A 15,171-nucleotide genomic window follows, 5' to 3' on the forward strand; every position below is an offset into this window, starting at 1 on the left:
CGCTCTGTGTCTTCCACGAATCCCTATGTGTGTGCACGACCCTTTGTCCTTCCCATCGAGAGGTGACACCCTCTGCTGCTTTCACACAGCTGCAGTGTCTTCAGACAGCACCATGGCGATAATGATTATAATCACATCACAGCCCTAATCGTTCACGGTTCCGGGCACTAGTCTCCTGCTTCACCTAAATTACTACTCACAACCCATAGTTGTGAGTTCGGTGATATTATTAGCCCCTTTTTACACGTGGAGAAACTGTGGGTCAGGAATGTGCCTTGCCCAGGGTTATTGGTTTAGAAAGTGGCAGAGGTGGGATTTGAACACCAGGCAGGCCAGCTTCTGTGCTGCGCTCGCTCTTGACCCACAGGCACCTAACCATCAGCACACAAGGGCGCCTGCCTTGCTCTGGGCCCGTGGGGAGCTCCACACTGTCAGACAGGGCAGTGCAGCCCAGAGGCCTGGGCAGCGGGGGACCAGCGGCCCCGGGGAATCCTGGCGCTCAGCCTGCGGCCGTGCAGAGGAGGGCACTGGGTGTGCCCAGCCCGGCGCGGCCGCTTCCTCAGCAGTGACCTTGCCCCAGACCAGGGCAGGTGCCCTTGTTCTCTGCTCAGCCCGTCTTTCCCCCGTGAATCCACATTCTAGCGGGATATGTCCCACATCCTACTAACCTCTCCACCCCACTATGTCTTGCTCGAGGTCCAGCAGGAAGTAGCTAGCCACGGATCAGTACCTGTTGAAGAATAAAGGATCGAATGAACCCAGGGGGCCCAGACCCTCATCAGGCTTCCCGACTAAAGATAATGGCTTCACCCAGGAGCTGTGCAATAAGGCTGCTGTTTAATTCAATACAACCAGTATGTATGGAGCACCTACTGTATGCACAACAGAAACCCTATCAGAAGGGCCGGTGTGTGTGTGTGTGTGTGTGTGTGTGTGTAAGATTTTATTTATTTATATTTAGAGAGAGGGGAAGGGAAGGAGAAAGAGAGGGAGAGAAATATCAATGTGTGGTTGCCTCTCACGCACCCTCCCCCCCGGGGAACTGGCCCACAACCCAGGCATGTGCCCTGACTGGGAATCGAACCCGTGACCCTTTGGTTCACAGCCCGTGCTCGATCCACTGAGCTACACCCGCCAGCGCAGGCTGGTGTTTTACTTGCATTAAATACACACAGGTCACAAGAGCTGGCGTCATGCAGGACAGAAACATGGAAGCCGGACTCTTCCCCGCTCCGTTCACATCTTCACCACATCGCTTCCCAGCTTTGTGACTGCAGACTCTTCCTCATTAGCCTCGTTGTGCCTCAGTTTCCTCATCTACCAAAAGAAGCGAATTCACAGCTTCTCCCTCCTGAGGGCAGAATCTCTCAGCACAGTCACCTGGCGGGGAGGAGACGCCCAGCGAATTTCCTGTTGTGAATCTGCCCAGCACAGTGGGTGGCTCGCGGTGCAGCAGCAGCTCCAGAGAGAATGCTCCCTCTCGGGCGCCCAGAGTAGACAGTCAATGCCAGTTCTAAGACTCTCAGCTAATTCGTTGGCCCTCGGGGCCCCCGGCTCCTCAGTGCATGGAGAGAACCATCTGCAATCCTTTGGCCCTCACCAAAATCTGAGGGAAACTGAGGCCAGGGTAGATTTCAAGTTCATTTTCTTTCTGATTCCAGACCTTTGCTTATGCTGGAAGCCCACGGTGGCATTTCATTCGTCCGTTCTTCAAGTTCAACCCAACCATGCTGAGCAGGCGAGGGAACGAGAAACAGGGCACGGCCGGGCCATGGGGAACTATGCAGCCAAGAACAAGGAACACGACCGTCCTATCTGTTCTTACCCTGAGAGACGCCTGAGACATACTAGTACTAAAAAGTTGCATGTAGTAAGATATACCAGAGCTTCTCTGGTGACTTTGATGCACAGAGGAATCTTCTGGAGCACGTGGTTCTTACTAAATTCAAGCGTGGCCCTGCGGGCCATGGGAGGGGCCTGAGATGCTGCACTTCTGTGCAGGTGAGGCCCAGGCCGCCGGTCCGGCACTGGCGATACGGCAGGACAGGGGATACCGTATGATTCCACTTCTGTAAAAACAACACGAAACAAAACAAATATCTGTGGAAAAGCCAGAGCATAAACGCTAAGCTGTACCTAGTGGTTATGTCTGGGTGGGAGGATGACCAGAAGCTTTCAAGTGTTGTGTGGAGTCTGATTTTTACAACACGTTTCACCATCCTAATTAGGAAGACCAACCCAGCCATGACAGCAGCCTCCAGGCAGACGTGTGCAAACCGCACCCCTCCCCGAATGAAGGGCTCCACTCCAGGCCTCACCTCTGCTCTCCCTGGTCCTCAGAGCATAATCACAGGCTGGCTTGGAGCTCCGGGTGTGTGTCGTGTGTCGCTGACCCTCCAGCTGTCGGGAGGGCTGTCATCTTTGGCATCTTCGAAGCTGAGGTTCAATGAGAGTCTCCTGAGCGCCAGGCCAGGGCTGTGCCCCCCACAGACTGAACATTATCCCCATTACCCAGGTTAGACAACTGAGGCTTAGCAATGTGGAGGGGCCTGGGTCCCACAGCTTGTCTAAGGCCCAGGCCAGTCTCCTGGGATAACACCTGCCTAGTCCCCTCTGCCTGCCTGGCAAATCCCTCCGCTGTGTGTCCCCATGTGTCACTGTCACTTCTTTCAGGTCTCTGCTCAAAGGTTTTCCTTACCAGAGCCCTGCTCCAACCACTGCGATCACACGAGAGCAACACTGCCCCTGCTCCCAACCTCACCCGGCGTCCTTGCTTCCCAAGGCTGTCATCACCATGTGACAAAGTGACGTCTATTAGCTTATTTGTGCTTTGTGTCTCTTTTTCCACTAGTCAGGAAGGCAGGCCCACGTGGGTAAGGACTTCCTGTCCATGTTGTTCACTGCTCTATCTCCGGGGTCCAGCATAGTGCCTGGCTCAGTAAATATGTATTAAATGGGTGAATCAATGTCAGTTTCTGATTCACAGGCCACTGCTCTCCCCCCAACCCTGTTCATGTACAGAAAATGACCCACTGACCCCTAGCAGCACAGGGGACGCTGGCCTCCCTTTCCTAGCCTCCTTGTAGGGGGCCCACATTAGGCTCCTTAAATGCAGAGGAGGACAGCCAGGCGTGGGGCTCTGTGGGCTCTGTGCGGAAGGGATCGTCGGCAGGGTATGGTGGTAGGAGTCCCGGATTGGAATGCCGCCGCTTTACCACCGCGCTGATGGGCTGGGGCTAAGACCACTTACTACTTTCTAGTACAGGAAGTCCCAACTCTTCCAAGAACGGCCTTCTAAGTGGCAGAGCCTCTGCACTTGCCGTTCATTCGGCCCGGCACGCTCTCCCCGCTGATGAGCCCAGGGCTGGTTTCTTCTCGTCATCACGGTCTCTTCTCAAAAGCCGCCTCCTCGGGACCGCCCCCCACCCTAACTCCTCCCAGGCTAACGTGGACCTTTTTTTGCATCCACACAGGTACCTCTTTTCACACCCTCTGTTTCTTTCCTCCATGGCTCTTAGTATAAAATATTTTCGCCTTTACTGTTTCATGTATCTGTTTGGTAGTTACTGTCTGTATCTGCCACCCGGATGTAAGGTCCGTGAGGATGGAGAGACCTCGTCTGTCTTGCTCACAGTTGTATCTCCAGTGCCCAGGACAGGCCCTGGTTCCGGGAGGTGCTCAAAAGACTGTGGCCTTGGAGAAGGCCCATCGACTCTCCGAGCCTCAGTTTCCCTATCTGCAAGATGGCGTGAAGCAGCCATAACCACTGTCCGAGAGTCCCGGTACTAAGCGTGAGAGCCTCACTCATTCCCAGAAATTATATCTTTGGTGCAGCATCTGTGCCCCGCAGACACTGCTCAAGCTCCCCGAAACCCGCAGAAGGAAAAAACTACAATCCCCATGGTGCCGCTGACGGCGCCTGCGCACGGAGGCAGTCCTGCAGCGCCGCGGACGCCCTCTGGCGGCTGACCGCTGCAGCGCTCCGCTCCGATCCCGGAGGGGCGGGGGGCCCGCGGCGCAGGCAGTCGAAGCGCGCGGCTGCAGCGGCGGAGCCTGAGCCCGGAGCCGGAGCCGCGGCCGGATCGCAGCCCGCGGGGCCCGCCGCAGCCATGGGCAACCGCGGAATGGAAGATCTCATCCCGCTGGTCAACCGGCTGCAGGACGCTTTCTCCGCCATCGGCCAGAACGCTGACCTCGACCTGCCTCAGATAGCCGTGGTGGGCGGCCAGAGCGCGGGCAAGAGCTCGGTGCTGGAGAATTTCGTAGGCAGGTAGGAGCAGCGCGCCCCGGAGCGCGGACTTCCCCGCCTCAGCCCCCAGGGCTTCTGCCCCCGGCCCCGACGGCGCTGCGACCTCGCAGCCCCTAGCGCTGCACCCGCGGACCGCGGCCCCCTACCCCGCCTCCAGCCAAGAGGAAGGCGGCCCTCCTCCTTCATGAGAGCCCCTCAGGGGCGCAGCGTCCCCAGTTTGTCCGAAAACGGCGTCAGGCCACCGGCCACGGTATCACGCCCCCCTCCTCCACCCCATCCTTTAGGGAAGACAGAGACCCCTGCACGGGGTTGCTACCTCCCACCCCCCACAGGGCACCGAGGGGCCTCCATTACTCAGCGCCTGCCTTCGACTCGGGGATCCCTTGCAGGGACAGCACCCCCGGGGCAGTGCTCTACGGAGGACGCCCCTAGGCTCTACGGAGGACAGCTCCCTCCCGCCATGGGAATTCCTGGACGGCGGCAGGGGACACCCTCCACAGCCCCAGGGAGAGGACAGAGCCCGTGGGCCTCGAGGACCAGGCGCAGCCTCCCTCCCTCACACACACACCTCTGCGGCTCCGCCGCCATCCGTGCGCAGCGCGGCGGTTAGGGGGAGGCGCGGGCAGCAGGATGAGGAAGGGAAGGGGGTGGGGGAGCGCCGCTTCTGAGCCTTTTCTGACGAGCCGGCCCTTTGCTCCGCCGCCGCCCCTGGGCGGAGGGCGCCTGTCAATGTCGTTCTCCCCTTGGCCTGGCAGAGGGATCGTAATGGAGGGAGGAGGCTGCGGAGGGCAGAGATGACTAAGACGGGGAGGCAGGATGGCGGGGAGGGGGGAGCCATTTGCAGAACCTAATCCCCCTCCTGCTTCTGATCCCACAAGGCGCTGGGAGGGCCAGGTGGCAGGGAGTGGGGAGCAACCGCCAAGACAAAAAGGGTCCCGGGTTTGGGGGGGCAGCAGGGTCGTGACCCCGTGCTCCTCCAAGAAAGGGGAGGCAGAGATGGCTTAGGGGGTACTGAGGAGAGAGAGAGAGGATGACGTTCTCCCAGTGCTGGAGAGCCGGATGGGGGCTGGGCAGCCCGAGGGAGGGGCAGGTTGGCGTTGACCTCCCTCCACACCCTGCCGTCTCCCTCCCTCACCTCTGGAAACCCTAGCTTCCTTGCAGTGACCTTCAGGGCCGAGGAAGAGACTGGCCTGTGGGAGAGGGAGGCAGAGGCCCCTCCCTGCGAGGGGCAGCAGTTCTGGGGAGACACATCCTGGGGCCAAGCCAGGGTCCGCTGTGAAGCCTCAGGCCAGTCACTTACCCTCTCTGAGCCTCAGTTTCCCATCTCTAAAATGGACAGTTGGACCAGATGGTTGTTTCTGCCTCTTTAATGACCTGGGAAGCCCAATGCCAACCGTGGGAGAGAGTGGGCGGGAGAGAAGGGTCCTGCCTGGAGCAGTGTGTCCGTGGGATGTTGGAAAGCCACAGTGGGGGCGGCTGGCCCATCTGGTCAGCAGAGGGGAGGCCGTCTGTCTCTTGGGGATCAGCTTCCAGAGAGCCCTCCTCCTGCTCACGTGACCCCCAACGCTGCAGAGACACAGGCACGAGACACCCAGATGGGCCCCTTCCCCGTGGCCCAGCAGGCAGAGGGAGGGGGTGAGGGGAGCCCTGGAGACGCGACAAAGCCCTGAGGCCTTAGTTCCTGAAATGGCACCCATGGACGCCCAGCACTGGGCAGCGGGCAGACCTCACCCCTGCCTCTCACTCGTCCAGTGTCTGCTGAGCGCCTGCTCCGTGCCGGGCTGCGTGCTCTGGGCAGGGGGTTTGCAGGGGAAGGCCACCTCAGCTACCGTCTGCTGAGCCCTTCCCACGTGCCCACAACAGCCCCACGGGGCAGGTACCATGGTGTCCACCCTGCGGCAGAAGAAACAGAGACGCCGAGGTTAGGCGCCTTGCCTGCCCAAGGTCACGCAGCCAGGAAAGCCTACAGAGCCCAGGTTCCTCGTGTGGACCTGCGCAGCCTCTGAGAGCCGAGCCCCACGCTGGGCCCGGGGGGTGGACATGCAGGTGTGCGGGCCTCTGTTTCCCCGTCTGCAGGATGGGGACAATGCCCACAGCTGCTGCCCTACCTTCCTGAGACAGGGGCCGGGGGGCTTCAGTGAGTCCCTGGGGGTAAAAGCCTTTTTGTGGAACACAGGGAGGGAGGAGCTGGTCATCAGTGAGGTCTGGGGGCCGGTGTGTCAGGGAAGGCCCAACCGCTGCCCTCGCGGAGTTCACTGCCCAGCAGAGGGAGGTGCCAGCCTTTGGCAGCACAGCAGGCCGGCCCGGCCGCTGCTCTCTGCTTGTGCAGTGCTGGGCCCTCTGGCTGCCCTCGGCTCCCCAGTGCCCCCTGATGCTGGCCCTGCAGGAGGACGCACCAGGTGTTCAGATGCAGGCCCAGGGTCGAGCAGGTGGAGAACCGAGGTGTGGCGGAGCCCCAGCTGGCCCTGCCTGCTCCCTCGTGGGCTCCTTTACCTCTCCACCTAGGGCTGGGTCCCCAGGCCCATCTGCATGGAAACAGCAGCTCTGCCTGCTGGGGCTTCCCAGGGGCCACCCCTCCCCCCCAGGGAGGGGGGGTGGAAGATGCATCAGAGGAAGCAGAGGCTCCCGGGCACCTGGGAGGGCCCTGTCGTCCGCTCTGTAATGGGGCTGGCCCAGTAGCCGCCCGGGACCCTGCGAGGATGTGCCTGGGTCCATGCTATTTCTTCACCCCCTTTGCATGGAAGGGAACGCCGAGGCTGACTCGTCTAGTCACTCAGCTGACGTTCATGGCGGGGCCAGCACAGGTCTGTGCTGGGGGTTCTATGGGAGAAAAGACAAAGGCTCTGCGTCCCGGACAGGAGACTGAAATCGTGAACTCGGGAGCACGTGCGTGAGGCATGCCGGAGAATGCGGTCGAGGCTCAGGAGGGGAGAAGGGCCGCTGTCCGCAGGGAGGTCAGGGGAGGGGACAGCAGCATCTGAGACGAGAACTGAGGGACGAGAGGCCACGTGACTAGCCCAGGAGACACGCACTGTGCCATGGGGACAGCCCTTGCAAAGGCCCCGGGCCAGTAACACGCTCCGTGCGTCTGAGGAACAGAGGGGAGCCACGGTGGCTGGTGTTCGGTGAGCAGGGAGGACACGGCGGTGCCGGGGAGGCAGGCGGGGCCTGGTCTCCGAGGCCCTTACACGGCGGTGAGGCATCCAGCTTGTGTTCATTATTACCAGGAGCTCTTCAGTAGTGGGGTGACTTGGGGAAGGGCAAGAGAGGGGGCAGGAGACAGAGGAGGAGGCCACTGCGGTGGGCAAGGGGGGGCGCAGGCCCCGGACCAGAGTTCAGCAGTGGAGAGGAGAAGGGTGGGCTTCAGGACCCTTCTGAGGAAGGTCCCACCAGACTGGCCTGTGGGTGGGATGTGGAGGGCGAGGAAAAGGATCGAGGATGACCCCGGTGCTGTCGACCCTGGCTGGGTGTGGGCGCCATCCCCGGAGTACGGAGTAGGGGGGCAGGTCTCGGGGGGCGGGAAGGCCGGGGGTTTGGCTGTGAGCGTGTGGAGTGTGAGGCGTGGGGTGGGGTGGGGTGGGCAGCGTGAGAACGCACGTCGAGGGCCCAGGGGACGGCGGGCTGGGAGTATAAATCTGGAAGCCGTTCCCGTGGAGTAGATGAGATCATCCCGGGGATGTGTGCAGACAGAGGGGAGTGTGCGTGGGCCCCCGACACCCTGGTGTTCCACGAACAGACGCCTGGGGCCCCAGGCTCCACTTTGTGGGACCCCAGCTGCCTATCCGCTCCCTGCCGTGCCCCTCCAGAGCCAAGAGTGGGGTGTCCCGGGACGGGCTTCCAGGCTCTGGTGCCCCGGCTGCTCTTACTCTGGTCCCCAGGCAGGTGGGGCTGTGGCGGGGGGCTGAGAGCTCCAGCTCCAGAATCAGGCCGGGATGTGTGGCCCGGCGCTGCCACCTCGGGCCACTCAGCTAGTTCCTCATCTGTAAAATGGGGATGGTAAGAGCTCCTCCCTCGTGGGGTCGTGGGGATAAAGCCCACGGAGAGCTCCGGAGGAGGCCGGGCACGGAGGAAGCGCCTGCGCTGTCCCCGCCTGCGCACAGGTGCTGACTGGGAGGTGCGGCCAGAGCGGGGATCTTCTCCACCCGGGGTGTGGCAGCCTGGGAGGCCAGGTTTGGGGTTTCCTAGCGTCTTGGTCTAACCCTGCTCAGACTCCCTGCCTCCTACCACGCCCCCTGCCCCTTCCTCCACACCTTCATCCCAGCACAGACTGGCACTAGTCTCTGGCCTCTGAGAGCCCCTCTGGGTTGGCCCCAGCCCTTCCCATGGGGGGCAGCTCATCCCCACTACTAAGCTCTGTCCTTCCCCCGGAACATTTTGAAACACCTTCGTGGTCCCATTGCTCAGACGCAAACACTGAGGCCAGAGAGAAGTGGTGGATAACTGAAACACTGTGGGTAGACAGTCACCAACCAGAGGGGGCAGTGGCCACTGACGTCTCCCTGTCACTCACAGCACGGCAGGCCCCGAGGACGCAGCTCTGCACGAGCCGGACCCGTCCCTGCTCTCAGGGGGCTCACAGTGAAGCAGGACAGACAGACAGATGCTAAATCACACCAAGGGCTCTTCTGTTTGAAGAAGGGCGGGAGGAGCCCGGTGTTGAGGGAGGGGGTCATCAGGGGTCCAGAGAAGGCATCTGAGCATAGATGTCCGGCCCTGAGCAAAAAGAGGTCTTGGTCAGGCAACGGAGCCTCCGCACTCCGGGCACAGGTCACAGTTGAGCAAGGGCCCGAGGAGCAGAGAGCGAAGTGGGACCAGGAAGGTCGGGGAGGCACTGGTGGCCCTGCGGGACAGCCTAGGTGCTCGGAGCATGCCCCTGCCGTATGCGGAGCCAAGCCTACGGCTAGACTCGGGCCCAGCCTCGGCCAGGGCGCATCTTTCCCAAACCCCCACCCGCTGCAGCGGGGCTGGACCTGAAAGGTGACTCTGATCAGCTTCTGCATCTGATCCTGGCGCCAGGAGAACTCGCAGGCCTTGGCTGGGGTCAGAGGGTCAGAGCCCCAGGGGATGGGATGCAGGCCAGCCGATACAGAGGGACGGAGCGGGAGCCAGGGGCGGAGGAAGCCAGCCACGGGCAGTGCCCCCAGGCGTGGAACACGGGCAGAAACGGGGGTGCACCTGCCACATGTCTGGATGGTCCAGTTATAAATCAAGCGAAGGAACTGTTCAGCGCAACACATTCTACAATCTTGACAGATACATCTTCGTAACAACCTGGCAGGCTGGTCTGGAATTTTTAAAAAAGATTTTATGTATGTAATTTTAGAGAGGGGAAGGGAGGGAGAAAGAGAGGAACAGAAACATCAGTGTGTGGTTGCCTCTCATGTGCCCCCAACTGGGGAGCTGGCCCGCGCCACCCAGGTGTGTGCCCTGACTGGGAATCAAACTGACAACCCTTCGGTTCCCAGTCTGGCGCTCAGTCCACTGAATCACACCAGCCAGGGCGGAATGTGTTTTAATAGATCAGTTGTTTAATCAGGTTCTTCGCAAGAAATTTCGAACAGCAGCGTGTGAGGCCACAGCCCACTGGTGAGAGCGAGCCCAGAGTCGAGGGAGCCCTGCAGCTGAGGGGCAGCTTCGACCCTCCGCAGAGTCCGCGAGCCCCCCGGCTCTCTCTGCTCGCCCTGCGCTGCTCGGCAGTCTCGCGTCCGTCCCACCGCTCGCCCTCCTGGCGTCTGCGCATGCGCAGCTTCTTCCGCGGCGTCAGGGAGATATTTGGGGATTTTCACACCACTGATATCAATGTTGGTGGAGGTGGCGATGACACACTTCTAGTGTGTTCTGTGCAGAGGAGCTTGATTAAGGGACAGAGGTCCGGTCGCAAGCCGCAGGCCACTGCTCAGCTGCTTCGGGAAAACCACCCTCTGGCCCCGGTGAGGACGATGAGAACGGCCCGCCGACTGGAGTGTGTCTGGCCACGGCTCCAGGTCTCTGGAGGCGTGGCTCCTGTAGAGTCCCATCTAGGCGTTTGCGGGAGTTGAACCCCTCAGGCACCGCCGTGCTTGTCGCCACCCGTTGGCTTCGTGACAGTGGCAAGAGCTTCCTCCTCCTCCTTCTTTCCGATGCTGGATGTAGCCGCTGAAGACGCCCCCTCCTGCGCCGCCTTTCGGGGACGCTCGGCTGACCCGGAGTGTCTGCCAGGTCCTCGGACTAGGCCGGGGTTTGGGCTGCAGCCCAGCTTCCCCTCTGAAGCGTCTTGGCCTTGAGGTGACCCTTCTTAACCTTGCCACGGGCATCAGCCTCCTCGGCTTCAGGTTTCCTCTCCTTAGTACCCGGCTGCTCAGTTTTTTCCTCTGCCATCTTGCAGGATGGGAAGAGCTGGTGTGGAAGCTAGAATGTCAGGCTCCTGGGAGTTCTGAGACAGGGTATGGAGGCTGCCCCCGTCTCCTCCCACTCCGTCTGGTACCCCAGGGAGCCTCCTGGGCTCATATGTAAACACCCCGGCCCTCACATCCCAGCTCCACCCAGGACCCCAGAAGGGAACCCCCTCCTTGGCCCCGGGCCTGCCTCCCAGCAGTGAGGACAGCCCACAGGAGGCCTGGGAGGGGTGCAGAGGCCCCCGCTGGGCACCTGCCTTGGCCCCTAGGGACCCTTTGCTCCGTGGACTGTGTCCCATTTCACTGGCGGGGAAACTGAGGTTTGCAGCAGGGAAATAATTTAGTGGTGGAAATGAGAGTCTGACACACCAAGCCGCTGGTGATAAGCAATACCCGGATGGTAGCTCCGGATTCAAGGGTGGGACGTGTCCAGGATGTGCTCTCCAGCAGGTAGAGCTGCCACCTAAGTGTGGAGGGGAGCCCAGCGTGTGCGGGCAGGTGAGAGGCACCTGACCCCGTCTCTCTGAGCCTCAGTTTCTTCCCCTTTAAGACGGGGAGACTGGCACACCGGCCTCACACAGGCCTGCAAACATCCGTGTTAAGCGGCCGTATCGAGGTATAATTTACAGGCCAGAACACTCACCTGCGTTAGTGCACAGCGCAAGGGTTTGGAGTGTGCTTACAGAGTTGTGCAACCACCGTCACAATCTAATTTTAGGACACTTCTGTCACCCCAAAAGAAACCTCGTGACGAAGTGGGTTCCACAGCCCCTGGCGCCTCCCCGGCCAGCGGTCTGCCACCCACCAGCGTCTGCAGGGACCACTATTCCCAACGAGCGAGTGTGCACAGTGGGGGCCCCGGCTGCGGGGGGTGAGGGGCAGCTTCGTGTTTTTAAAACATTTTATGTGTCTTCTGAATATTTTTTTACTGAATTTCATGGGGCGACAGTGGTTAATGCAATTACAGAGATTTCAGGGGTACGATTCCATAACCCGTCACCCGTCTGTTGGAGAGTGTGTTCGCCACCCCCAGCCAAGTTCCTTTCCATCACCGTTTATCTCCCCTTCTGAGTATTTTTTACAGGGAGAACATAAGATTTTTAAAAACTTTTTACAGAAGCTTATTCTTCAATGCACAGCGGTCTCCAAGACAACACTTCATTCCAGTTCATTCTAGCTACAGGGGGCGAGAGGCGACCTGACGGGAACCCAGGTGTCCAAACGGGAATGGAACCGAGGGTCGCGGCTACTGCCCCGGGCACAAGGGGCCGCTCACTTTTTGCCAGATTTGTGCACCGCCCCCCCCGCCCCCCGGGGCCTGGAGGCCCTTCCCCGCAGCCTCCACTTTTAGCTCCTCAAGCTTCCTCTGCTCCCCTTTTTGCTTCTGCCAGAACGCCTTATCTTGTCTGTCTCCTTGGCCTGCTGCTTGGGCTGCTTCAGGGACTCCTCGTCACTTTCTTCCCCAGACCCTGCCACTGGAAGCCCTAAGATTTTTTTAAGTAAGGGGCAAAAGAGAAATTGATTTCCATTTTGAAAATGTGAAGTCGTCGACACTCAGAAGGAAGGAAGGAGGGAAGGAAGGAAGGGAGGAAGGGAGAAAGGAGGGAAGGGAGGAAGGAGAGAAGGAAGGGAGGAAGGAGGGAAGGAAGGAGGGGAGAGAAGGAAGGAAGGAGGGGAGGAAGCTAAGAAGACAGGTGGGAAGGACGGAAAGATACAGTACAAGGAAAGATCACAGATTTCCTTTAACAGACAAAACAGTTGTGGAGAGAGCCCCAAATTTGGCATCCAGAGCCCTGGGTACCACCCCTCCCTTTTTGTGCCTCAGTTTCCACATCTGGACAAGGCAGGTGATGGTGGGCAAACTGGAGGAGCTGGTCTTCAAATCACTCTCTCGGCCATCAGGGGTGCCGGAGTGCCCGGCACGTGCCAGATCCATGCTGGGTGCCGGGGACGTGGCGGCAAACGGGACCAGCCCAGCCCCTGCTCGGGACAGCAGAACCTCAGGGGGAGCCAAAGCCAGGACTGCCCCGAAATGCTCAGACCTCCGCTGGAAATCCACGGGCTGTGCGATGTGGGCGCGCCGGGGCCTCCCGGGCGGCAGGAACAGAGAGGGGCTTGTTGCCTGGAGGAGCCTCACCTCCTCCCAACTGTATTTCTTGGCCCACCTACATGCTTGCCTCCGCCCTGGCTCCCTGCTTTGGAGAGCTCCTCAGAGCCCGCCGGGCCCCTTGCCTCCCACTTCCAGGGGCAAGATTTGGCTGGGAATACCGTGGCCCACCGCCCACTCTTCCGGCCGGCCCCCAGGAGGAGCTCCCTCCCAGCTCCCTCCCTGTTGTGCCGTTTGGCGATATGGTTGCGGGAGCTCAGCCTGTGTTCTTGGCTTGCTCAACGAGTTCCAGTGATCATAATTTATAATCCTAACAGCTACCGTCTACCAGACATTAATGTATACAAGCCACCAGCAACCCATTTCACTGATGTGGAAACTGAGGTTCAGGGAGGTATGGTCATGGAAGCCACAAAGCTCCTGAGTGGCAGCTCTGACATTCAACGCCAGGCTGGACTGACATCAGAGCCCCGGAAATAGGAGACTTATAAGGGTGAGCACTGCTGGGCACGCACCGGACCAAGCACGAGGCTGACACAGTTTGCATTCAACAGGACCTGGAACCGGGGTCCCTGAGCTCTGGGCCCGGATCTCAGGCACCAGGGTGGGGGTACCTTTGGTATACTTTCCCCAAACTCCTCTGGCGATGACGGTGACAATTCAGACAGGGAGCGTGCGGTGTTAGGAGGTCCGGAGGGGTGTTTATTTCCTCCTCTCTGTGCATCAGGCTTAAAGGTGCCACTGCATATGGCAAGACACGGCCCCCCGGGAAACCACCATCTGCCCAGAATGAGTGGGGACAGTTGGCATGCCACCATCCCTCCCGCCCACACGGCCACCAAGGCTGGTGGGCCCAACACACTTTCCTCTGGGCACCTGTTCCGTCCTCCCTCAGGCTAACCAGAAGCTGGGTGGGCGGTGCAGGGGCGGCACTGGCTGGAGGCTGGATCAGCCCCGACTCCCCAGTGGGGAGGTGACAGGGGACACTTAGAGCACTGGCGGACAGTGTGTCCGGGTGAAAGGCCGGAGCTGAGGAGCTGCTAGGCCTGAGCTATGCTGCCTCCTTTGAGTGTTGCCTGAGCACCTACTGTGTGCTGAGCCTGGGCCTGGCGCAGGAATCCGGCCAGGAGAGAGGCACTCAGGGTCTGGACGCAGGAACCGGCAGGTGCCCTCTCTGACCGTCCAGGTGTGGGGCTGAGAAACAGGCCTCGGGCCCCATCTCAGCCGCCTCCCCCATCACTCCGGCCTCACGGCTCCCTGCCCCGCCCTCTGGGCAGTGACAGGGGAACGAGATGTTCTCTGAAAGCTTCTCCTCCTCGATGTCTGTTTTTTCCATCCACCGTCCGTGGTCAGTGTCCTGAGCTCCAATTCGGTGCCAGAGAAGGCGAGACAGAGGGTTCCTCGGGGTACCGGACCCCTTGCTGACAATCCTCCTGGGGAGGAGGCTGAGCACAGGGGGCTGTCTCAGCAGGCCCCTCCCACCGCTGAGCACCTCCCGGGTACCGGGCACTGCCTGAGCTCCTTCCGTGGAAAGGCTCCGAGCATCCTCCTGCAGCCACACGAGGTAGCACGTGACCCCCCGTTTAGATGATGCTGGGTCACAGCTGAGGACCTGAGACCCAGAGAGTGAAGCCACTTGCCTCCGCCGGGGCACCAAGCCAGGGAATAGCCGAGGTGAAATTCAAACCCAGAGCCTCTGCCCGGCACTGGTTCCTAACCACTGAGCCAGTGACCCTTGACCTTGAAAGGGAACATGAAAATCATATGGGGATTGTGTGTAAAACCCAGATTTCCTCCTCCCCTCCCCCGCACCCGACCGCACAAAATCTGAGCCCTGCACGTCTGAGGAATGTGCGTGTTAACAAGCGGCCCAGGGAGTTCTGATTCCCTTAGAGGGCCTGGGCCATGGCAGGGATGGGGCCCCTCCCCGCCCGGGCACCCCGGTCCCCACCCGGCCCCGCTGGTCTGCCAAGGGGCTTGGCTCCCGTGCGTGGCCCTGCCCTCTAATCTCCTGCTTCCTATAAGCTGCTTGTCCTTTAAGCAGCCCTGGAGAACCAGTGACCTGGGACAGGCCGGCCCAGACCCCTGAACATCGCCGTCAGCCTGGTCCTGGGCTCCACACACCCTCGGCGTGGCTTTGCTCAGCCCTCTCCCCCCTGCCAGGGCCAGTGGCCCGTCTGCAAGGGGGGAGGCCCCTCAGGGACGCGCTCCAGGGAAAGTCCATGTCTCTGTGCAGGGGGTTCTCTGTGGGGAGTCCCATCCTTCCCAACCCCTCCTAAAGTTCCCATGGCAACCACTGTTGCCATGGTATTGCTGGGGCCGACTAATGGGGAAGCGGGTGGACCGCAGATGCCCCCCCATACTCACCCTAAGCTCTGTGAAAGCAGGTGTCCTATCCCCACACAGCTGGGAGATCCCAAATACTAGGGAGTCGCCTCCCA

General features: G+C 60.6%; 1 protein-coding gene and 1 long non-coding RNA gene across 19 annotated transcripts in view; one reads left to right on the top strand and one right to left on the bottom strand.

Annotated features, from left to right (window-relative positions):
- Positions 1–1,094: 1,094 nt before the first annotated feature.
- LOC118499824 lies at positions 1,095–5,367 on the bottom strand. Its single transcript, XR_004902373.1, has 3 exons — positions 4,818–5,367; positions 2,319–2,930; positions 1,095–2,069 (listed from the first exon to the last, which is right to left on the bottom strand). It is a non-coding gene; the product is annotated as an uncharacterized LOC118499824 (long non-coding RNA).
- Positions 4,019–15,171, top strand: part of DNM1 (dynamin 1) — a 42,552-nt gene continuing 31,399 nt past the window's right edge. For 15 of the 18 annotated variants that reach the window (XR_004902372.1, XR_004902371.1, XR_004902367.1 and 12 more), the window contains exon 1: positions 4,020–4,270. Coding sequence is in view for 12 of the 18 variants with exons in the window: in XM_028510122.2 (XP_028365923.1) it covers positions 4,110–4,270 (161 nt within the window). In the remaining 6 variants the exon portion in view is untranslated. Of the gene's footprint in view, positions 4,271–15,171 lie in introns of all 18 variants that reach the window. The other 3 variants (XM_028510127.2, XM_036022298.1, XM_028510133.2) reach the window with 1 other exon arrangement.

This window comes from Phyllostomus discolor, chromosome 3 (assembly GCF_004126475.2).
Source record: "Phyllostomus discolor isolate MPI-MPIP mPhyDis1 chromosome 3, mPhyDis1.pri.v3, whole genome shotgun sequence".
Lineage (NCBI taxonomy): Eukaryota > Metazoa > Chordata > Mammalia > Chiroptera > Phyllostomidae > Phyllostomus > Phyllostomus discolor.